Genomic DNA, 23,271 nt, shown 5'->3' with positions numbered 1-23,271 from the left:
TCTGAAGCGTAAGTCCAGTACTGGTACAAGTCCAGAGTATTTACAAAGCACAGTTGTGCATGCGGTTTTGCAACTTTGTGTTTCTTTGGGTCACACAAGTCTTTTCCTTGGTCCATTACCTATTCATTAAAATTAGAAATATTTAAGATACATAAAGTATATACTTATATCAATATAATCCTCTGTATTATCTCTGTTTTTCTACTAATTCCTTTCTCCTCCTGAGAGGGGTGTGTGTTTGGAATGGCATCAAAATAACATGTTGAAATCATTATCACTACTACATGTCCTTATCTCAGGAATAATACTTGTTGTACAAAAGTAATAAAAGCTCGTATTCAAAAAGGTTTTCTGTTCTGTCTACAACTTTGGTAAAAGTTAGACTGACATAAAAGAAACATTATTTGGTCCTGGCAATAAAAAAATTACTGTTACAGTTAAGCTTTACTTCCACCTCACTTATATCATCATTAACCAACATTTGATTGTAGATTTTACACAAATTTGAAAAAATAGAACTTTCCACTTTGTCGCAGGCACAGTTTATCCTTGCACTTGTCCCAGGTTCATGTAACTAACATTTATTGTCACTTGTGTGAACAAGCTGAAAAATCAAACCTCCCTTTTGCTATTACCAAACATTACTATGCTGCAATTTTCTTTCTTCCAGAATTCTACTTCCATTTCTTTCCTCCCATTTTACTTTACTCTCACATTCACTTCAATATTAGAGCAAAACACACATTATTATTGAAACAGGTACCCAGTCAGAGGTCCCAGGCAAAAAGACTCATTTTGATCTTCAAATTTCAGTTCTAGCATTTTTGGTTCTAAATGTCAGTGGCTTGCATCTTTCTTCCAACTATACTTTGTACTTTGTACATGCTAAATATACCATAGAAAACTTAAATGAATTTCATTTTATGACCAAAAAGCTAGAACACAAAGCAAAATCATTCTCTTTTTTTTTAAAAGAGCAACCAAGAACATATTTCAGCTCCTAATATTCGTACTAAACCAGACAACAAATATACTGACAGCTCCTTTGTCAGAAAAGCTCCAGAAACTAGCCAGATCAACATACATTTTTAAAGACCACAGTTTGGTCCCCCCAAAACACTGACATGGAATGATTCCACTGTATATCTATTAGACTTTCCACCGTTTGAAACATTGAAGAAATTTCAACTTCCCAAAAAGATTCTTTGCAGAATTTAAAAAGAAAAAATTGAATGTGAATTTCTGCTCACAATACTTCCACAAAACGACAAAATGGCTGCTGTTCTGCATACATTATGCTAATGAGCATAGGTATGCTTGTGGCATTAACAGTATGTAATGCCCATATTAGGAAACAGTGGGATGCTACTTGACAGAAGATGCAACACAACTGCTGGTTCCAGTCTGCATGGCTATCGCTAGCTTGATGAAATTGCACTCCAAGTGGCCCTCTAATTTGATCTGTCCTCTACAAGTAGATGCTTGATGCTGGCAACTACATGTATGCTGGGGGAATTGGTCACCTTACTAATATTGGTCACATTATCAACTAAAATTTGATTAATCCAAAGTTTGACTTTATGGTTGCCGTGAGCTCTGCAGTTGTGGCTCAAATCAAAACTGTGACTTCTCATGATTGTTATATCTTTTTGGGGAGGAGGGTTTCTTTTTTTGACTGTTCCCTTGAGTCAGAGGTCTATATCTAAGGGCCCTGAACTCTGTGTGAGTGTGATTTGTGTGTGTGTGTGTGTGTGTGTGTGTGTGTGTGTGTGTGTGTGTGTGTGTGTGTGTGTGTGTGTGTTTACAGCCACTCTGCAGAGTATGGCAAGTCTACTCAGAAAAGAAAAGAAACAGTACAGATCTCCTGAACAGTGAAGAGCCTGTGTGCCACAGACAAGGCTATTGCAGGTCCTTGAAGTTTGCATAGAGGGTGAAACTGTCCAGGTACTCCAGTACGGCTTGATAGATGAACTGGTACTGTTCCTATTGGGGGAAAACAACATGATTTATATTTAATGATATGAATGATGTATGAAATGATATTTCTTGTCTTGCTGCCCTGAGATTGCTTTGATGCCTTTTATACATTCTACATGCTTACTAATAGACAATTTTTTAGATGGCAACCTTCCCACTTTAGTGATACCTAGTCTTCAAAACAGTTCCAAAATGGCATATACATTGTACATGATAAGAACATTGTCACAATATCTAATTCTGGATTCCAGTCTACTAGTACAAATGTATCTCACTGCATATTCTTGTCTGTTTAAATGTGCTGAGAAACTATTCAAAGAACCAGACTAGAAACAATGGGTACTTTACCACTGTTTGCACCATGTGAGGTCTCTGGTATCTCATGGATTTGACAGTTTGGAAAACATCACAGATGCCCTCTGCCTTCACCCGCTCTATCACTGTGCTCAGGGTGATGAAGGCCCCCGTGCGGCCTGCACCGGAACTGCAGAGAATATAAAGCACTCTGTCATCAATATGCTTGTCATGCACTTTCCAATAGAGTTAACAGAAACAACGACTATGTTGTCTTTCTATGGTAAAATACATGCCATGATTCCCTAATAGTAGAGCCAAAATTCATAACTACATATTGAAATGGGCTTAGAGTTGCCTGTCATCATGATTCATACAAAGACATGGTCTGTTGAACTGGACTTACCTGCATTGTGATTGGTCTATAAAACATTGCCTTGATTGGTTGGTGAGATGGATGCACCTGTACCTGCAGTGGACTGTGATTGGCTGATGAGATGGATACACCTACCTGCAGTGAACAGTGATTGGTCCGTTGCCAGACTGTTGCTGCTGCCTCTCCACCTGACCAATCAAGTCCAGCATGCCGGCAGCGTTGGCTGGGATGCCGATCTCAGGCCAGCCGTGGAAGTGGAACTGCTGCACTGTGCGACAGGACGCCGTCTGGTGGGGAAATAAAGGAAAGGATACGTCAGTCAAGGTTAGATGTTCAGGTAATAAGATACGCACAAACTGGATAATGATTTCGTTTCAGGTAGCATCCACTACCTTTTGTCAGTGACATTGAAGAATTCTTAGAAAAGCAGGTTTATAAGCATTAACTGTTGATTGATATGCAAATAAGTGAAGAAAAATTTTTGATAGTCCAAAACGAAACAAAAGTTAGGCAAGTCAAGACAAGGCTGATTAGGGCAAATTAGTCAAGTAGCACCTGTTGTTTCAGGAAAAGATTTATTTCCTTCAAATTTGGCAACTTTGGTACTTCTATTGGTTCTTGTTGTCATGTTTTACCTTTTTTTCTTTCTACTACTAAAAATGGTTAAATATGAAACTCTAGACAAAAACATAATTTTTTACATACCATTTCCAGCAGCCCCTCTGTCTCTTCAGGATGTTTCTGGAACTTGTGGGTCTGAAAGCAACAACAAAATTTATGAATGACAGTACATTCTACTTTCTAGAAAATGAGGTGGGACAAGTACTGCAAAAGGGATTTACATGTACAGTACGGTAGTGTAGTTAGAATAGAATTGAGACCAGGCTCGTACCTTTGTGTTGGTGATGTGGAAGGTGCGGACTGTGTAGTCCTGGAAGGTTTTGTCTCCCTTGGCCTCCACACAAATATCTCCATACATCTCTACTTCACCTGGCCAGTACTTATGGCACTTTTCCTGTAACAACATTGAGGGGGGGGGGGTCAAATACATGTAGAACATGAGTACAGTCAAAACTGCCCAAACTTTATCTCAACTCAGTTTATGAATTTATTTCCTCATTTCCTTCTAGTGGTAAGTCATAGAATTGGCTGTAAAACAATACTTTCAGGGAAAGAAGAAAGAAAAGGCAGTAATTTTTGCACTTACAGCAATCGAGCATAGATCAAGAGTGACGAAAAGAAGATGAACACTTACATGGCCCCTCTCCTGCAACTCTGTCAGCATGATGATCGAGCAGGACTTCCATTCCCAAACCATCTTCCAGAAATCATTCACAGTGTGGGGTAGGGGGCCTTGGGTGGCAATGTAGGCATCCTTTTCCCTGTAGCCCTGCCAAAGTCGGAAGAGCCAACCCAAGATTACAGATAATGTCAAATTTGTTTTTATGTAACTGCATGTACATTGTAGTTCTAGGCATTCGTTGGTCTTAAAAGACCATGATGTACATTAACCCAGGATGAGAAATGGCAGAAAAAAGTCACCATCTTCCTTTCTTTAAACTGAGATTTCTTCTATTGTCACTTTTGGCATGGTTAAAAACAGCAACCAGAATTAGAATACAATGTATATTTTCACCACATTATGTGAACTTTCTTTAAGCTCTCATCAACATATGACAATATGTGTGCTTACATGTACAATCATGTACTTCAGTTCAAAGCTATGGGTACAAAATGTACTTACATCAACAAAGGCTGCATTGATGTAGTCTGAGTTCTTCATGCCCACAGTTGGGGTGATGTACACTCTAGATGTGTCATCTAAAGGGGAAAATCAATTTTAACTTCGATTCGCTTCAAAGAAAAACGAAAACATACAGAAACATGCACAATGCCTGAAAAGGAAGAAGGTCGAGTCATTATTATGATACATGTAGCACCAAATATTACTTTGCCAAGTTACCACCTTTTTAATTCAATTCCTTTTAATTGTAAATTGCTTTGAATTCAGTATGCAACACTGTGACTGGCAAAGAAGTTTGTATCTTGTAAGGCATCAAAGACATTGTGATATTTTTCTTGTATCCTAAAAATGACTGACCACTTACATGGCAAGATTTGCAGCACCCTGTTTTTCTTGATGTTGTCTGGAAGGTTTCCAGACCGCATGTTGTGTTTCTCAATGGGGATTTGGGTCAGTTTCTGAAACATACAGAGATTTATGTGAATGCAAAAAATATACCTGTTTGTGATGAACAAATTCAAGGAATATTCAATGTAAATATCACATTTCTAGTACCATATCAATACCAAATTGAATTCTCTCTGCATTTTCTTTTTGACAGTTTTATTTTCACATACATCAAACAACATATGGAACCTTTTGGAAAGGTTTGCAGTAAAATTTCCCTCAAGATGGTCTATTTCTTGTTTGCCTGACCTTGAACTCAGCCTCCATGCCAGTGTCCTGAGAGTCCGGTAGCTTGGCCGCCAGCTGCTGCAGGTGTCTGCGCAGGTTGGTCACCTCGATCTCAGTATCTCCGTACAGAAAGTGTTCCAGCAGGGCCTGATAGATAAACACATACTGGCCCTGGAACAACAGCAAAACTGTGTCACACGAAAACAGTCATATCAAGATCTTCCCAATCCTTCTATATCCTTCATAAAGACTTTTTGAGTATTATTTACATAATTGTAGTTCACATAACAAAATCCTATATCCTATATCGAGGATTTTGTCTTAAAACAAGTCTGTCTTAAAACTTGTTAAAATCATTTATAAAAGTGCTAACACATTTACAACCGTACTTTTGTTACTGTTAATTTGCTAGTGGCTTGTACCATTCTAATACATATTTTAGAGGGAAGTTCTACATGTAAGTGTTTGACGTTCCAGAGCGCATTTACAAAATTGTAAATATAAGTGATGTTGAAAATTTACCTCTGTCTGGACCATCATGCATCTGCTCTGTCGGATCTGTCCAACGAACCCGAACACGTCCACCCTCTGTTCCGCCGCGATCATTTCAAACATGGCGTCAATCACGATAAACGTGCCTGTCCGACCAACTCCCGCGCTAAAGTGATATATACATGCGGTCAGTTTAAATTAAACACACATGCACACATAGACACACGCACACACACACACACACACACACGCACACGCACACACGCATGCGCACCCACACACACAACACGCACACACACACATGCAGGCACGCACACACAAGCATGCACACACACGCGCAGACACACACACACAACACGCACACACAAACGCACGCACAGTCACAAACACACACACTCACACACACACACAGTCCCACCCACCTGCAGTGCACCACTATCGGCCCAGAGTTGGCGGGGTTGGCAGCCTTCACTCTCCTCACAAACTTCATCATGCCCAGCGGACTCTTGGGCACACCGAAGTCCGGCCAGGTGGTGAAGTGGAAGTGGAGTAGAGTACGGGACTCCTCACCCTGCAGTCAGTACAAAACAGTGGTCAGACCAATCCAGTGTTTTAGCCAGGGCCCGTCTTTTTGTCAATTGACGGAATTTTGCCTCTCGTGACAGACAAAAATTTTGCCCAATCTGTCATCTTTGAAAAAGTTTAATGGACATCTGTATCTGTATCTGTATAGCCGGTATAACCGCCTTTCGGCGTAACACACCAGCTTCGCAGGCACGCGGCGCGGCGGCAGCTGGCTATATTACACCGATCGACTTGTTCCACCTAACCCTTGAACTTCAAGCTCTAGACATTGTTTAAAGCTATCTATTGACAGTGCCCCTACTGTACTTGGTGACAGTGAGTTCCACTCTGCGATAGTTCTAGGAAAGAATGAATTCTTGAACACCTCAATCCTTGGTTGATAACTCTGGTACTTGAATGCGTGGCTATTTCTTGTTCTCTTCTGGGCTGGTATTAGGTACTTAGTAGTTGGGACATCCACCAGTTTATTAGTCATTTTGTACATCATGCATAGTCTAGACATCTTTCTTCTGTCTTCAAGTGAGGTCCACTGTAGGTTTCTTTTCATTTCCGTGACACTAGCACCTCTTACATAGTTGTTCATACAGAATCTTGCAGCTTGATTCTGTACCCTTTCCAATTTGTCTTTGTCCTTCTTTGTATATGGATCCCATACTGTCGCAGCGTATTCTAGGTTCGGTCTTACAAGTGACGTGTATGCAAGTGATTTTACTCTCGTTGGACATGCCCACAGATTACGTTTAATCACTCCCAATGTCTGTTTCGCCTTAGTTGTGATATTATTAACATGTGCACCCCACTTCAGTCCGCTTGTCAGCGTGACGCCCAGATACAGATGGATTTTTATGGTTGCTAAAGCCTGACCACAAAACTGGTAGCTAGTTGCATGCGGTGTTCGTTTGTTTGTTATGTGCATAATGTAGCATTTTTCGGGATTAAACTGCATGAGCCATTTGCTTTGCCATTCTTCCAGGGTGTTCAGGTCTTTTTGGAGAAGTTGTGAGTCGGTCTGTGTAGAAAGCTCTACATACAATAGACAGTCATCGGCAAATAACCTCACATTTGAGTCAAGCTGATCTGGTAGGTCATTTATATACAAGAGAAAGAGCAATGGCCCCAGGACGGTTCCTTGAGGGACCCCAGACGCTACTTTAACTGGAGCCGACGCCTTCCCTTCAACCACTACTGTTTGCTCCCTGTTGGTCAGGAAAGCCTTTAACCAATTCAGCGTAGGGCCTTGGATTCCATAATACTCCAGTTTTGAGATGAGCCTGCCATGGGGGACTTTATCAAAGGCTTTAGTGAAATCAAGTATTGCTAAATCTACCTGCCGTTTACTGTTTAGTGCGCCAGCTATGTCATGGACTGTTAGTATAAGCTGTGTTTCTGTGGATCGTTTGGCTCTGAATCCATGCTGGTAATCCGTTAATATACTGTAACTTTCTAGGTGCTTCATGATTTGGCTATGGATGATATGTTCAAGTAGTTTGCAGGATATGCAGGTCAGTGAAACAGGTCTGTAGTTGCTGGGGACCGCTCTATCTCCTTTTTTAAAGATGGCGCATATATTTGCATCCCTCCAATCTTTAGGGATTTCTGCAGTGTTTAGCGAGTGTTGGAAAATATTGGTTAGAACAGGCGCGATTTCACTAGCTGTCAACTTGAGGAACCACGGTGGTATTTGGTCTGGTCCGGGATGCTTTAGAGGGATTGAGACCTTGAAGCATTTTTTCGACACCATCAGTAGAAATTACTATATGTTCCATTGGAGGAGTACAGGGCTGACCTAGAGATGGCATATCTGTGGTGTCTTCCTCTGTGAAAACACTTTTGAACTGTGAACTGAGTACTTCTGCTTTTTTCCCGCTGTCACTGATGATGGTATTTCCCACCTTTAGGGGTGCTACCCCGACAAGGTCTTTCCTCAGTCCTTTTATGTACGACCAGAATGTTTTGGGTTTGTCAACTATAGCTTCTCCCAGTATGTCTGCCACGTATTTAGAGTGTGCTTGTCTTATGCTTTTCTGAACTCCCTTCTTAACTCTCTTATATTTGTTCCAGTCTTCCTCTTGGCCTGTTTTCTTAGCTTTGTTATATAGCCGCTGCTTCTTACGACAGTGCCTCCTTAGGTTTCTGTTGAACCAAGGCAAGTTGTATCTGCTTGATGTTATCTTACTTGGGATGTGCTTGTTCATCGTGTCTTTCATTTTGTCTTTGAAGTCTGACCACTTCTGTGTAACTGACATATCCTGGGTTCTTTTGTGAAAGTTAGTTGCATAATCCGTTAGGTCTTTCTTAATGGCTGGTTCGTCGGCTTTTGTGCGGATGTACACTTTTCTCTTAGGTTTCCTGTTTTGTTTCAGTGCCAGGTTAACGTCCACTAGAACCATGTCGTGGTCACTTATCCCCGGGACTACTGTGGTCTTCTCAATTATGTTGGGGTTATTAACTAAGACCAGGTCCAAGAGATTACCATTTCTAGTTGGTTCCTGGACTGTTTGAAATAACCCGTGGTTATCCATTAGGTTTAGTAGTTTCTCTGCTTGGCCTGTGTAGCCCTGACTGTTGTCAGCTACAGTAGTATCCCATTTGATGCCAGGGGTGTTGAAATCGCCAAGAATAAATCAGTGTGTAGAGATATAGAAAGAGATGCCATTAAACTCAGCTTAGTCTGCCAGCAAAATTTGCCCCTCAAAATGCAGAAAATTGCATTTCAGAGAATCAAGTTTCCAAAATTTCTCCAGACCTAGGATTGTTGTGCCTCTTGGTGATTCACTTTTTTTTTTTAAATCTGAGAACCAACAAAATAAATTGGTGATAAATGGCCTACACACATGAGAATATTGAATTGGCTTTTTTTTTCTTTTTTCTAGATTTTAGTTGTCACAGAAACCAGACAAGAGAACCTACCCTCTCAAGAGTGAGAGTCCTGATGATGTAATCCACTAGAGTGGAGGTCTCCTCACTCGTCACTGTGATGTCTCCGTACTGCTTGGACCCTGCATCTGGCCAGTACTGGCTGCACTTCACCTGAAAACAGATAGGAGGAGATGCTGCATCAGTATCAAACTAGAAACTGGGCCAAGTGCTTACCTTGAAGTTGCGTTTGGTAGTGAAACTAAAGACTTACATGTAGACAATCGTACGCAATGCTTTCTCTTAGCACTCAGCATTTGGGAAAGAATATGATTATGAGCGTTGAACACACTACTACTAGCAAACTAGCCCCTGAAAATGACACAAAGTTGCATGGTCCAAGGGCTGAAGAAATGGAGATGGGCACTGCCCTATGCACCCTCTGATGTGGGAAGGACTTTAACTTAAGAATCAGATTTGAATGTTTTATTTAGAGAAAAATTCATCAGTATCAATCACCACTACAATCAGAATATTCTATTTTAATGGGAGCAATAATACTCACCTTGTTCTTCTCTTTGACATTGGTTACCATGACGATAGTTGCCGTGTTCTGTTCCCAAACCATCCTCCAGAAGTCCTGCAGGGTTTCCTCCTTGGGCCCTGGTGGAACACACACTTTCCTTAAGGTATTGTCTAAATACTCTTCTGACAAATCCTCTTTGTGTCTTTGTATTCTTTCCAACATAAGATTGTACAGTATATTATACTTTTATAGAATACAACATGGTGTATTCCGTATCACCTAAGGTACCAGTCCAACCACAGGTCAGATCATTGTATAAACATTTGGAAGCCTGTGTGATAACCAAATAGAACCCCGGGCTGTACCGCAAGTTATCACACGGGCCAGAAAACTCGTATCGAACGTTATCGAGGCCCAGGTATGGCATAAATGTGCACGTGTGTTTGGACATACGGGTGTCAGGACATATGGCTTTCCAACTGAAATCATTTCCCAGAATATTCTGCCCACCTTGAGCTGCGATGAACTTCTTGGGGTGCTTGTAGCCATCCACGTAGTTAGCATTGATGTAGTCAGAACATGCCACTCCAGGGATGGGGGTCAGGTGCACACGAGAGTGGTCGTCTAAAATGCAAAAACAAATGTTCATATAAGATTTTCAAAGTCAAAGTAAGTTGAATCAATCCCATTCCATAGCATACTGATATCCGTGAGACAAAAATTCAATGTTCCTGAGAGAAAACAGTTGCTTGGTTTGTATCGTAGGCTGGTTCTAGCTATCTAATCCCAAAATAAGGGGGACTCCTTGCATAGCTTGTGTCCGGTCTATTTCAAATGCTTGAAGTATTGATGATGGAAATGGCAGTAATTATATTTGTCAATATCAAACAAATTTCTTCATCCAGAATATCTTTTGTTTTTCTGGACTGAAATTACATTTGACACATAATTTTTTAGGTTCATGACTCTTGGGTGGCAGATATCTTTTTGTTGTGCATTGAAAAGTGATTTCTGCTGTTCCTTACACATGTAGATGTTGACGAATCTGTTCTTCTTGCTGTTCTCGGGCATGAGGAAGGCCTCGTACGACGCGGACGGCTCCTGGGGCAGCGCGTCGTACTCCTCACGGAACAGCTGGTCATCGTTGGCATGGCGACGGTTGAACTCCTTCTCCAGTCTCTCCATGGGGATGGGCGGGTAGTACGCTGGGGGGGGGGGGCAATGTAGGGGCAACTTTCAACATACAGCAAATATACATCAGGTAGATCATAACAGTATTACAATATGGGGAGAATAGCCATTTTACAGCTTGCTACCAGAAAAAATACATGGATTTTTGTCCTACAAAGCATTCTTTTGCTTTTGATACATGATACAGTACACGATACAGTTACTCAAGCAACTGGATATGATTTTGGAAATGGTCAGATGTTTCAGGTAGCATCCTTCACCTTTTGTCAGCGACAATGGTGAGGTCTCAAATTCAGCAGGTTTATAAACACAAACTTTTGATTGATACGCAAATAAAGTGAAGATGAATTTTCTACAAGCCAAAGTTAGGCAAAGTCAAGACAATGTTCATGCAAATGAGTCAAATAGTTTCTATTGTTTATTCCTTACCAGCACCCCTATGGAGAGGCATCTCATCGTCTCGACCACCGCTCTTCCTGAAGGAGTTTCTCAGTCCACTCCTCTTCTTGGACCTCCTCATGTGAGGCATGCCGTTATTAGCCGCTGCCTTGTTGTTCAACCTCCTCCTACAAGTAAAGAAAAAATATCATTCACTGAGGGTTACTGACCTGCCTCGAGGTGTATGTTTAAGGGTTAATGACCCACCCTGAGGTGTATATGGTGTCATGAGGCCTTGTCATTTCTGATGTTTTTAGTCTGTTCTATAACCTGAATTATGTTACACCATGTTTGATCTGGTATCATAGTCACAGAAAGCGTGTTCCATTTGGGGTCACCGGCAGTCATCTACCATTCATCAGTTGACACTGATTGGTCTATCTATATGTGTTTATGGCATTTAAACACCACTGATAAGGATTTTGCATAGCTTTTGCAAGCACTATAATCGATTAACGCATGGCTTTCAATCACATTTTGCACAACTTTTGTACACGATTTGTACACGTACAGATGGAAGGTTATTTAAGACCCGTACTGTGTATCTAAAGTCTACACCAAGCTTACCTGATGAGAAGGATCAACACAGTAAGAATGATGAGGACGATCACAGCTGAACAGAGGATGATGAGGATCAGCATCCAGTTGGTACCCGGGGACGGCGCAGTCATGATGGGCAGGGAGTAACCACTGCTGCTGTAGAGGGGCTGGGGAGGAAGGGGAGAACCATTAATAATGTCTTGGTTTGAATTCTGGGGAGGCAAAAAGACCTTTGATACTTGCTTGGAAGAAGCATTAGCTTAATATGTAAAAACAAGAAAGGTAATATTTGCAAAGCAATGCATAATATTTATGGTCTAACCTAACAAACTGCTGCTTTGGTTATTCTTATGCAAATATATTAATTAATATGGAGACCGGTCCCTCCAACTCTATCCTGCAACTTGCTACATAATGTAGCCCAACACCACAGGACGCCTGCTACAGAACCAGCAGATAGCTGTCATTGACCTTATTTGTTTAAAGAAGAAACCATGGAGAAGCGAAGCAAAGACACTATGTTTCCCTTCTGCGAAGATGGGTGCATCTTTTGTACAAATTTAGCTACCTTTCATTCCTTACCAAAGGCTTCAAGAAAATCTTGTTTGCCTTACCTGAGAGCCATCCTGAGGCTTGCTGCCATAAGCCCTGTGTACTACAGTGTATCTTGTACCAGGTTTGAGGGGAGAGTTGGTGTACACTTCCTCATAGATGTCCTGTACTGACTGTTCACGCCTCCTTCTGCCAGTGCCGGCACAAGATGTCTTCCTACCATCACCCAGGAAAACGTCTTCCACAAAGTCATCCCTGTGAAACAAGCAAAAATTTAATACATTAGGAACCCATAACCAAAACAGATGTACAGACTTTTACAGACTTGTACAGACAAAGACTTTTTGAGGAAATTGTACATTTTCTGAAGATATAAGGGTTGCCAACTTGAAATCTACCAAAACTGACAACTTTAACAGCATAGACAATAGACAATGCTCATTCTAGCAGTCATAGTCACTGTGTAATTTTCAAAACTTGCCCTATTTTACCAGCACATCAGCAGAATGTACTGCACCTGTGCAAAATTAACGTATTGTGCCTGTAACATGTTGTGCCTAGAATTTTTACAGGACATCTCGTTTTAAGTTCATGTATCTAAGCATTACATCACGACTACAGTTTTAGTTTCTAAATGTTGTGTCAGAAAAGATATCATCTGCAGCAGGCAAAATTCTGATAAACGTTAGCCAAGCACCCAACATACATGTAAACCGTGAAAAATCTCGCGCAGGTGTAGTACGTTTTGCTGACATCATTTTCTTACCTATTGAAGGCCATGGCCACATAGGCAGTAACATTGTTGCCTGATGAAGCGGCCTCTTGTTGAGACACCACGTTCAGCTGGTCCACATTCGGCAGGGTCCTCAGGGACATCTCATCTGTCATCTCCACAACAAGCACATGGTAACATCTGTAGAAAAGGGATATTCAATCAATCAATCAATCAATCCAATCAACCAATCAATCAATCAATACAGGAATTAATGAATGAATTAATCAAAGAATGAATGAATGAACATAAAAATGAACGGCAAGCAAATCATAATTTCTAACAAGCTCTGAAAAGCTTAACTTTCTATAATAATTCTTTCCTTTTCTTTCTATACTATAGTAACCTTCTTACTTTGACCAGGCAAGTCACATTCTAGTTTTTTTATCACTCAAATTGCAAGATTACAATATAGTGTGCTACCCAGGACGCAATGGCTGATATTGGACACCACGGTTTAATAAATACACATTAAAAACAAACATACACATATGGCAAAATTAATCCTCAAGTAGATTAGATTTACAGCAAGTCACATTGACACAGCATTATCATTATTGTGACAGCAAACATGGTAAGTTCATTTTGAACTGTTCCAGCTAGACTATGGGACATTTGGTACTTACTCCACAGGTCCTGTCCTCTCCGACACCTGTGAGAGCGTTATGGGATAGCCGTCGTGCTTGATGACATCAGCCGTCTGTGGCATCGATGGGGGAGTGGGGGTTATGGGTTCTGTCAGACAACAAGGAGACAAAATTTGTTTGTTTGCTTCATAAAAAAAATTGTTAAGCACCACAAGACATGACAGACTATATTTTGGCTAATTTCTGAACAATTGACAGTTTGACCTTACTGCTACTGGTAATGACTGCAAATCTTAATCAACTGTGTATCTTAAAACACAGCAAATAAGGAGGGTCCAAAAATACCCAATGAGGTTTCTGACACTCCAGAACATATTTCTTGGTTTTGAGGCTATTTGGGACAAAGTATGAAATAATGATGAAAATTTGCTAAGAAATGGCAGTACATGTCAGTATCAGACAGATTTTCTCATCCAGAATATTTTTTGTTTTGCCACCCTGAAATTGAAATGGATGCCTTTAAAGAATAACAAACAAAACAGACAGGTTTGAATCCATACTTACTCCCAGGTGGGACCTCACACATACTGGTACTGTCCGTGTAGCTGCTGAACTCCCCCGGCCCTGCGTACGTGGATGCCGTCATGTTGAACCTGTACCTGGAGTTTGGTTTCAGGAAGCGCAGAGGGAAGGTTCCCATTCTGGTGTAAGGGTTGAAGTTATCCTGGCTGTACTCCACAGCCTGGGCACCAGGGGGAGCATCTATCCACATGGCAGTCAGATAGATCTGGGGTATCAACATTTTTGTTTGTTATGTTTACCTTTGCAGAAGGGAAACATCTTGTTTTTGCTTCTTCTTCTTCATCTTCTCCAAACAAGTAAGGTAAATGACAGCTATCATTATGGTAACCGGTGCTGTAGTAGACACCCTGTGGTGTTGGGTTACATTATATAGCAAGTGGCAGGACAGATCTAGAGTTAGAGGGGCTGGTCACCATATACATGGATGTGTTTGAATGAGTAAGAATAAACAGAGCTACAGTTTGTTAGGCTAGACCATAAACTGATAAAGGTTGCAAATGTCACTTTTCTAGTTTGTTTGTTGGTTTGAACCATTCTGTTGTCATATTACATGTATAGGCCATGTTGAATTGATTATATGGATAACATCCTCTGAGAACCCCAAAACTGATGCGAGCGTGCGAATTAAAAAAAGCACACATTTTGCAGAATTAAGAGAAGTACATATGGAGGGTGTGTACTGACCGTGTATTTGATGATGGTGCCATTTGGAGTCTTTGGTACATCCCACTGTACAACACAGGCAGTCTGACTTCTGGACAGATATACTCCTCTTGGAGCACTGGGTACTGAGGATAAACAGTGAAACATGGTCAGATGATGAGATGCATTTTATTACCGGTACATGTATTTCATTTATAACATGTTCTGAAAGCTACATGTACTTCAGTGCTTGCCATGAAAGAGCTATTTAATGGAAGGATTTTAATAGATCTAGAATTGAGCACAACAATGTAATAAAGTATTAGGTTAAAGTTGTTGGCTTGGCTTTGTTATCATAACATCATCAAATATTACTAAAATGTTGCTATCACTTACAAACAGAAAAACAACAAATTCCATACTTACGTCCATCACTGGTTGTCATGTTGGTTCTACTTTCAGTCCCTCTACAAGGACCAAGATTGAAGGGAACAACCTACAAATGTACAAGGCAAACAAAATTATGTGTTAAAGCAAACAAAATTATGTGTTGTGTAGAAGCTTATCATTAAATATTATATGTTTGCGTTCTAATTCATGATTTCCATGGATATGAGACCAAAATCATAATTAACCAGTTTAAGTTGATATACTTACTCTGACTGTGTATTCTGTTGCTGGGACCAATCCCTCATAGTTAACTCGCAGAGCGTCTCCTGGATTCACTGTGTTATCAGCAACCTTTATGAAGCCTCTGAATAGTTCCACTTGATAGTACAACAGTTGCCCATTCAGGGCTTCTGGTTCCTCCCAGGTAGCCAGGAGGACAGTAGAAGAAATGTTACGGAGCTGTAGAGACCTAACTGGTGTCGGATCTGTAATAGATGCATTACTATGATGAATGTTATTGAGGCAATCAACCAGCAATATAGTCAAGCGATTGCTGTTTTTGTATATTAATTTTATAATCATATACACGCAAATTATTTGAAGACGTATGCAATTTGGTAGGCAAATCAGCCAACTGTCACCTGTGATTCTGTCAAGTCTATTCCTAACTATAATAATGTTACATTATTTTTACTTCGGTTCAATCACAGCATTTTTACATAATGAACTCCTTAATAATATGCATACATCACATCATGGATCAATAAACAAGAACAATAAAGAAAAAACATTTTGCGTTCAAAATGGACAACAAAAAGGACAACAAACTCACTGCCAGGGTTTGTCTGTGCAGTTTTCCATCGAGGCCAGGCACCCACACCGTTGGTGACCAAAGCTCGCACAGAGAACTCATACCGCGTGTAGGACTGGAGGTTTTGCAGAAAATACCTGGTCCCCGCTGTTGCATTACTGATGACCTGAGGTGACCCAGCCGTACCGGCAGGGTGGTAGCTGATGTCGTAACCGGTGACATCGGCGCGGTGGTCTGTAGGTGGCGTCCATGACAGGTGAATCTGTCCATCCCCACAGTAACTGCTGGCAGAGACAGCCTGGAGGTCACCAGGTACAAGCACGGCTGGATCTGAGAGGAATAAGACGATGTCAGAAACACTCTATTTACCTCCATGAAAAATGTAGGTATTGTTCTTGGTACATGTATGTCTGTGCCAGTGTGTGTGTGTGTCTGTGTTTCAGGTTTTGCATGCGTGGCCCTTTGGTTAGATTGTAAATGTATATTTAGTTGAGTTCAGTCTGTTCTACTTTTACATCTGGTACAGCTCACTGTTTTACAGGTGTTTTTGTTACAAGACCTCCTTGACAGCTGGTTTTCCTTGCACGAGACCTTACCTATGTCACAATTAACACCGATGTTCCCACTGCTGCAGGTACACATGTAGCCATTAAATCTGTCCACACAGGTCCCTCCTGTACAGGGGTTAGACTGGCACTCATCTACTTCTGTAGAGAGAGGAAAACATGTTTTAAAGGGGCACTGTGTAACAATGTACACCAAAAACTGAAATATTTCAAGAGACATAATGACATGAGACACAAGAATCTACTGTTAGAAGGACAGATGCTACATGAATGTTATATGAAGGGTTCAATATGCTTGGAAAAATAAAATGTAGTGACGTTTGGGACCACATTCTTGACGAAACTTGATACTGACCTTCATCGCAGTTAGTTCCAGTCCATCCAGGTGCACAGTCACAGCTGTAGGTGGCGCTGCCTGCAGGTGGCATGTTTACGCAGGTGGCACCGTTCTTACACGGCTGGCTCACACACTCATCTACATCTAGAGCAGACAGCGGACAAAAAATACTTTTTTAAGGATGACAACAGATATTTTTGGAAGAGTTTAAGTTACTTTTACTGCAGTAAAGGGAAATAAGCATTTTTAGCCATTCTACGTGAGATGAGCATAAAGATAAAGCATGCTACGCCGTTGATGCACCAGGGTATTGGGTACAGTACTTACCAGTAGTAGCAATAGAATTTCCCCTGATCCAGAACTTAACAATAACATGTATTAAAAAAATGCTATGAAATATGTGGAAATTGAACTATAAAATATCAGAAAGCAAGACAAAAAGTATATATCGGTACTAGATATAGAAGTGCATCAGTTGTATTTTCCAACTTATTTTTTTGACAAGATTATTCTGGCTTGTTTGAGATACATCCAATCTTAATTCAAACACGTTGATGACTTTACATATTCTGCTCTTGTTAAACGTACCATCCTGACAAGACTGCCCTGTCCACCCCTCCTCACACCCTCCATACAAACACCTCCCATCCTCAATGCTACATTCATCTGGGAATTTACAGTGGCAGGTTTGGGTACAGTCTGCACCAAACTTCCCCTCAGAACAAGCTAAAAACACAACAAAAAGAGGAAACAATAAAAATGGTGAGACAAAAACAAGCCCAAAATATCTTCATTTTCCATGTCTATTTTAGTAATACACTATTCCTTTGGTTAAAAATTGATGGTTGTTTCTAGTATAATAGTGGTGGTTTCTAAAATTATAAGTTAGAGCATATTTTGCCTTTCAGCGTAACACACTAGCTTCGCAGGCACGCAGCACGGCAGCAGCTGGCTACATTACACCGAACGACTTGTTACGCCTAACTTTTGAACATCTTATTCTAAACATTTACAATTAAACGTTTACAATTAAAGCTATCTCATGATGATGCCCCAACTGTACATGGTGACGGAGAGTTCCACTCTACGATAGTTCTAGGAAAGGATGAGTTTTTTAACACCTCAATCCTTGGTTGATAACTCTAATACTAGTACTTGAAGGCATGGCTTCTTCTTGTTCTTTTCTGAACTGGTATTACATGTAGGTCCTTAGTAGTTGGTACGTCCACCAGTTTATTAGTCATTTTGTAGATCATGCATCATGCTCCAAACTAAATTTGCATTTCTAACAACCATATACCTGTCTGACATTGTCCACCCTGGTACCCTGGGGCACAGTGAGGCCCAGTAGTGGAAGGACAGAAACCAAAAGTCTGGGAACAGGCTCCACCATTGGAGCAGTGTCCACAGTGCTGTCTGCAGTCCTCACCATAAAAACCATCACCACATTCTAGTTACAGGTTACAAAAAAAAGCAGAACAGAAAGGAAACAGAAATGGGTATTACGGTAAAATATTATCAGAAATCAAGCAAGTTATTACTGTAATTAAGAGGAGGGCATTAAGATAAGGGTTTGATCCTGAATGAAATGAATGAATGAAGGAAGGAAGAAATGAATGAGATAAACAGGAAAAGAGAGTACAATGTACCTGATATTTGCAGAAATAATTTAACTATGCATGTACAAATGTACATTGTAATTGACCTAAAAAAACACAGTCATCCAGCACACTACTAGTACTTTTGGGTAAAAATAGATACTAGTACCGGTAGGCTACTCTTGTAGATACCACTATAGCTAGAAGGAGTTACCTGTCTGACATTGTACGTCTCGTATTTACAACCATATACCTGTCTGACACTGTGGACCCTGGTACCCTGGGGCACACTGTGGCCCAGAAGTGGAAGGACAGATACCAAGAGTCTTGGAACAGGCTCCACCATTGGAGCAGTATCCACAGTGCTGTCTGCAGTCCTCACCATAAAAACCATCACCACACACTATAGTTACAAAAGCACAACAGAAATAAAGAGAACAGAAATAGGTATTAGGGTAAAATATTATTAGAAATCAAGCATTACAAGATATTACTGTTATTAAGAGGAGGGCATTAGGATAAAGGTTTGCTCCTGAATTAAAAGTAAAAGAAGAATTGAGTTTTTTGTTTCACAGTACCCATATCCTCTTTATTCCTGAAACATCTCTCAGTAGTGCAATGTTGTAGTACGGTAGTACTCCTGAGAGGAAGAAGATAAGGGGAAGAAGGAAAGGAAAAGATATTGAAGAAAATGAATGAATGAAGGAATGAATGAATGAGATAAAAGAGAAAAGAGAAACCCTGATACTAGTATTTGTAGAAATAATGCAACTAGTTGAACTACACATGTACATTTGTAATTAACCTAAAAAAACACCCATCCAGTATCTATACCCTACTACTACTTTTCAGGTAAAAATAGGTAGGTCACTTTTGTAGATAAATTATACTATACTCTCTATAGTCTTAGAGTTACCTGTCTGACATAGTATACCCGTATACCCTGGGCCACATCGAGGGCTGTTGTAGGGACAGTACCCAGAAGACTTGTCACAGAAAGCACCGTTAGCACACAATCCACAAGGTCTGCAGTCATCACCATAGAAACCATCACCACATGCCTCTATAGTTTAACAAGTGCAACAGAAAAAGAAAAGAGAAATTTTATAACAACAAAAATGATACAAATTAGAGGAAACCTTAAGAGAACCCAAAGCCAAAAAAGCTACTATAGGTAAGTAAAAGAACATCTATAATGTTGGTGCTCTTGTACAAATTTCATACAAATCATGGAATAGAATTCCACATCTTATACTAATAATGCAAGCATTTACCTGCAAGCAGGACTGGTTTGATCATCATAGTGCTCTTCTTGAGTGAGTAGCTTGGTCCCCTCCATGTAGCCCAGACTAGTCCTTGTTTCATACATGCTGGTGTGCTGGACTGCCCTTTGCAGTCGGTCAGATAGTAGCCATTCAACGTGCCCTGGCCACAAGACATAGGATACCACCAGCCACCTCTTCCATTGTATTGTGCACAGTTATAAGTCACATTTCCATCATTATCCTGATCCATTGTTGAAAATTTTGCTCCGTTAGAGATGGTTAGACTGTCCCCAGGTGTAGTTCCAGTGTAGCCTCCTATCTGTAAGGTGTAGCTACTGTCGTAGCCCCCTACTGAGAACTGAGAGTACTGCACCTCTGCAACTGTGCCGTTCCAGTCTTCCAGTTTCACTGCGAGTTTGTACGCTTTCTGTGAAGTGAGTTGGTGGATTCTGTCCAAACCCAACCAAAAGTCTTCGGTATGTATAGAGCCAAAACCATCTGTGTATTGACTCCATTGTTTGTCGAAAGAAGGGGTACCGGTTTCTCTTTTCTGTATGACAGTCCAGCCACCGCCATCATAGGTCATATCACATAGAGCACTGAATGCAGGGTTGCCTACAGGGAAGACACCATCATCTCTTTGGCCACTATCATAGAGATCAGAACAGTCCTGGGCTAACACCTGTTCTCCTGCAGGAAAATAAGAAAGAACATCAAAATATTAGTAGTGGAAATTGGACTTACTGTGAATTGGGGAAGTGAAGAATTTGGTTTAAAAGGCCAATTGAAATAAATAAGAAATGTACTACTTGTAAACCTTGTATCTACATGTAAGAGAAGTGCTAAGATACCACATGTATTTGTACAGACATACAAAAAAAGCTGTCCAAAACTGTTTTAAATTCTAACAAATTAAACATACTATAACCATACAAGTTTTAAACAGGGATGAAATCTTTCACAATATCATGGCTTTCTTCATTGAAAAAACACACAAAATCTCAATAAATAAAAGTACATAATATGCTACCTGTACCTGTCAAACCTATATACAAGTGACCACCTCTACTAGTAGTACATGAGGTACCACCTGGCCAATGTGACCACGTATTGGTGGTCCCTTAGATAACTATTGACACAAGCATTAACAATCCTGTCTACAGTGACCACCTGTCCACATAGACCAGATTTCATCAGTCAGACTGTCCCCTGGGTGGTCTTCTTGGGCCAGTTTGACTGTATATAACATGCCACTGCCACTTTGACCTCCCCTTTGACATACAATCCCAGCTTATCCTGTACATAAGATATATCACATTTCCTCCTGGTCTTCCTGGTGTACATGTAACTTCCTGCCCTGTCAACACTATTGTGTTTCCACTGTGTATCAAAGCTTATCTCCTGGAACAGCAGTGGGGGACGCGGCAGCACCAAAGGGATTTTATAGTTCTCTGCATATTGAGAAAACTATGAAAAGCTTCAGTTTAATGAGATTGAAAACAGGAAACAAACCGTAGCACTGAAAAATTAACTATGATGATTGTGTTTCTATTGCATAGCTGATGTTTATTTAACACAGTACAAATTTTGTACAAATTTGTATACTATAGTATATGTGTAGTTAGTACATTGCTCCAAGTACTCACAGTCACATTGGTAATGAAAATGTATGGATCCCTACTCTATAAGTTATGGATATGTCGTGTGGTGGCCCCCTTTCACTGTTTGAGGTGCTTGTGATGTACATGTACTTAGTACTTTTCCTCAAAGCAGTGAGCCTCCGACTTAGTATCCCATACAACATACTGCATTACCTACCAGTAGCATGTTACTAGTATTTATTAGGTTGCGATAGAATCCCAATCTTGTACCTCAAAAGCAGGATTGCTACAAATTGAGATGCGGCACTCTAGGCATTATTGTATTTCAGAGTACCACATTATGACTGTTTGAAAATAATATGCCTGGTTTAACCAAATTATCGTTTCCACCTCACTTCACTAGACACACTAAAATGTTATTAGGATCAGACATGTTCCATTCCCAGACAAAAACTTGGGTTTGATAATAAAATCAGGAAAATATTTGGGTACTTTGTACATGCTTCCCAGTCCTCATGGCTAAATAATTGAGCGAACTTACTCAATGAACTTTGGAGTAAATTTGATAATCCCCACAACATCTTTACTATATTAATAATGCAAAAGATAAGTTAATGAGCTCCTTCTTCTTCTTCTTCTTCTTCTTCCGGTGTAAGCCCACATTCGTTACGACGAATATTTTGGCTTCTTGGGAGAGAGCGCGTTTTGCGCAGGAGTCTGTGCAATCATGTAATACTGACTTTAAGGGTTGTCCATAAATCGTCGTCCATTGTCCATGCCGGGTCGTCACCAAGAAGGCTCCATTAAATTTTCATCCATTTCTGGTGTAAGACTATCTATCTTATAAAATAAGCGATCGTCATAGTTCAGATATCATCTGTCATTATAACTGTTGAGTCATTTACTTCCTGAAAGGAATACTAGTGGGGAGGGGGGCGAAACGAAAGAGTCATTCTTAATTACACAAAGCCTCTGAAATATTTCCTCAGCTAAAATATAAGGGATATCTTTGTAGAAATACGAAGGTTACGGTTCATACTACAAAAGACGGAAGACATCAGCAAGAAGACGGTTTTTATCTGCGATGTAAACATTTGACAAAACGCAGACTGGCTGTCAAGAAACCAAAACATTTCTTTGCCACGCCTTTCACTTTCGTAGACGAAATCGGTCATTCCTTGGAAGATCGAGGAGAAACGTGAGTACTTACCGGTCAAGAAGAAGCAGAGGACGATCAGAATCGTGGCTCCAGGCCAGGGAGCCATCATTGAGGGCGAAAACGCGGCTAAAATGTCCGTCTTTTTGTCCCAAAGTGATACTTCTTCCGCAAAAAAAATTAACCCGGCCGCCTCGCACTTCCGCTTTGACTGTCTCACTACGCTACCAGGAAACTTCCGCAGAAGTTAGTCCTACTGGTACTAGGAAATAAACAAATACTTACATACAAAATACAGCATAGAATAAACACCCTATCATGTTTGTATTCATCTATATACGGAGTTATTGCATGAACTTGACCATAGCTTGATTTTTAACTCAATTTTAAAAGGCACGACTGTTCACTTCGGCGCATTGATACAACCTAGATGACCAACACGCTAAACCGGAAGTTCTGGTAGACTAAACCACTCCATAATAGGGGGTCAAACTCCTAATGCGTCAAAGCCTAAACAGGTGGCTCAAGAAATGCCTTTAAACGCTCTCCGTGCCAAAAACGGTCTACAAATCTTCAAAGAAATGCGAAATTATGTTCAAAATTTTCGTATGTATCAGGATTTTTGTCAAATTTTTGTCACAAAAGCCAGAAAACGGCAGACTGGCTATCCAGGTCAGTTTGTGTATAGACCGGAAAACCTTGGTCATCCCCCTTTGAT

General features: G+C 40.5%; 1 protein-coding gene across 4 annotated transcripts; it reads right to left on the bottom strand.

Annotated features, from left to right (window-relative positions):
• Positions 1 to 1,283: 1,283 nt before the first annotated feature.
• Positions 1,284 to 22,786, bottom strand: LOC109475174 (tyrosine-protein phosphatase Lar-like). 4 transcript variants are annotated; one of them, XM_019775708.1, is made up of 32 exons: positions 22,608 to 22,786; positions 19,806 to 20,486; positions 19,448 to 19,594; positions 18,234 to 18,383; positions 17,522 to 17,659; positions 16,952 to 17,077; positions 16,627 to 16,737; positions 16,052 to 16,360; positions 15,487 to 15,704; positions 15,256 to 15,325; positions 14,872 to 14,975; positions 14,170 to 14,392; positions 13,645 to 13,753; positions 13,013 to 13,159; positions 12,309 to 12,501; positions 11,722 to 11,861; positions 11,146 to 11,282; positions 10,551 to 10,730; positions 10,036 to 10,149; positions 9,565 to 9,662; positions 9,054 to 9,173; positions 5,981 to 6,129; positions 5,589 to 5,724; positions 5,088 to 5,237; positions 4,756 to 4,849; positions 4,392 to 4,468; positions 3,903 to 4,037; positions 3,540 to 3,662; positions 3,353 to 3,403; positions 2,783 to 2,934; positions 2,326 to 2,461; positions 1,284 to 1,983 (listed from the first exon to the last, which is right to left on the bottom strand). In XM_019775708.1, exons 1-32 carry the CDS (start codon positions 22,663 to 22,665, stop codon positions 1,900 to 1,902), a joined length of 4,860 nt encoding a protein of 1,619 aa, XP_019631267.1. In that variant the 5' UTR covers positions 22,666 to 22,786; the 3' UTR covers positions 1,284 to 1,899. The 4 variants fall into 4 exon arrangements, with proteins under 4 accessions (XP_019631267.1, XP_019631268.1, XP_019631269.1 ...); XM_019775709.1 differs by lacking the exon at positions 18,234 to 18,383 and having other exon boundaries at positions 22,608 to 22,785; XM_019775710.1 differs by lacking the exons at positions 17,522 to 17,659; positions 18,234 to 18,383 and having other exon boundaries at positions 22,608 to 22,785.
• Positions 22,787 to 23,271: the final 485 nt, after the last annotated feature.

This window comes from Branchiostoma belcheri, unplaced genomic scaffold (assembly GCF_001625305.1).
Source record: "Branchiostoma belcheri isolate BF01 breed outbred unplaced genomic scaffold, Haploidv18h27 scaffold33, whole genome shotgun sequence".
Classification (NCBI taxonomy): Eukaryota; Metazoa; Chordata; class Leptocardii; order Amphioxiformes; family Branchiostomatidae; genus Branchiostoma; species Branchiostoma belcheri.
The sequence above is the reverse complement of the archived record's forward strand: the minus strand, read 5'-3'. Positions and strand labels throughout refer to the sequence as shown.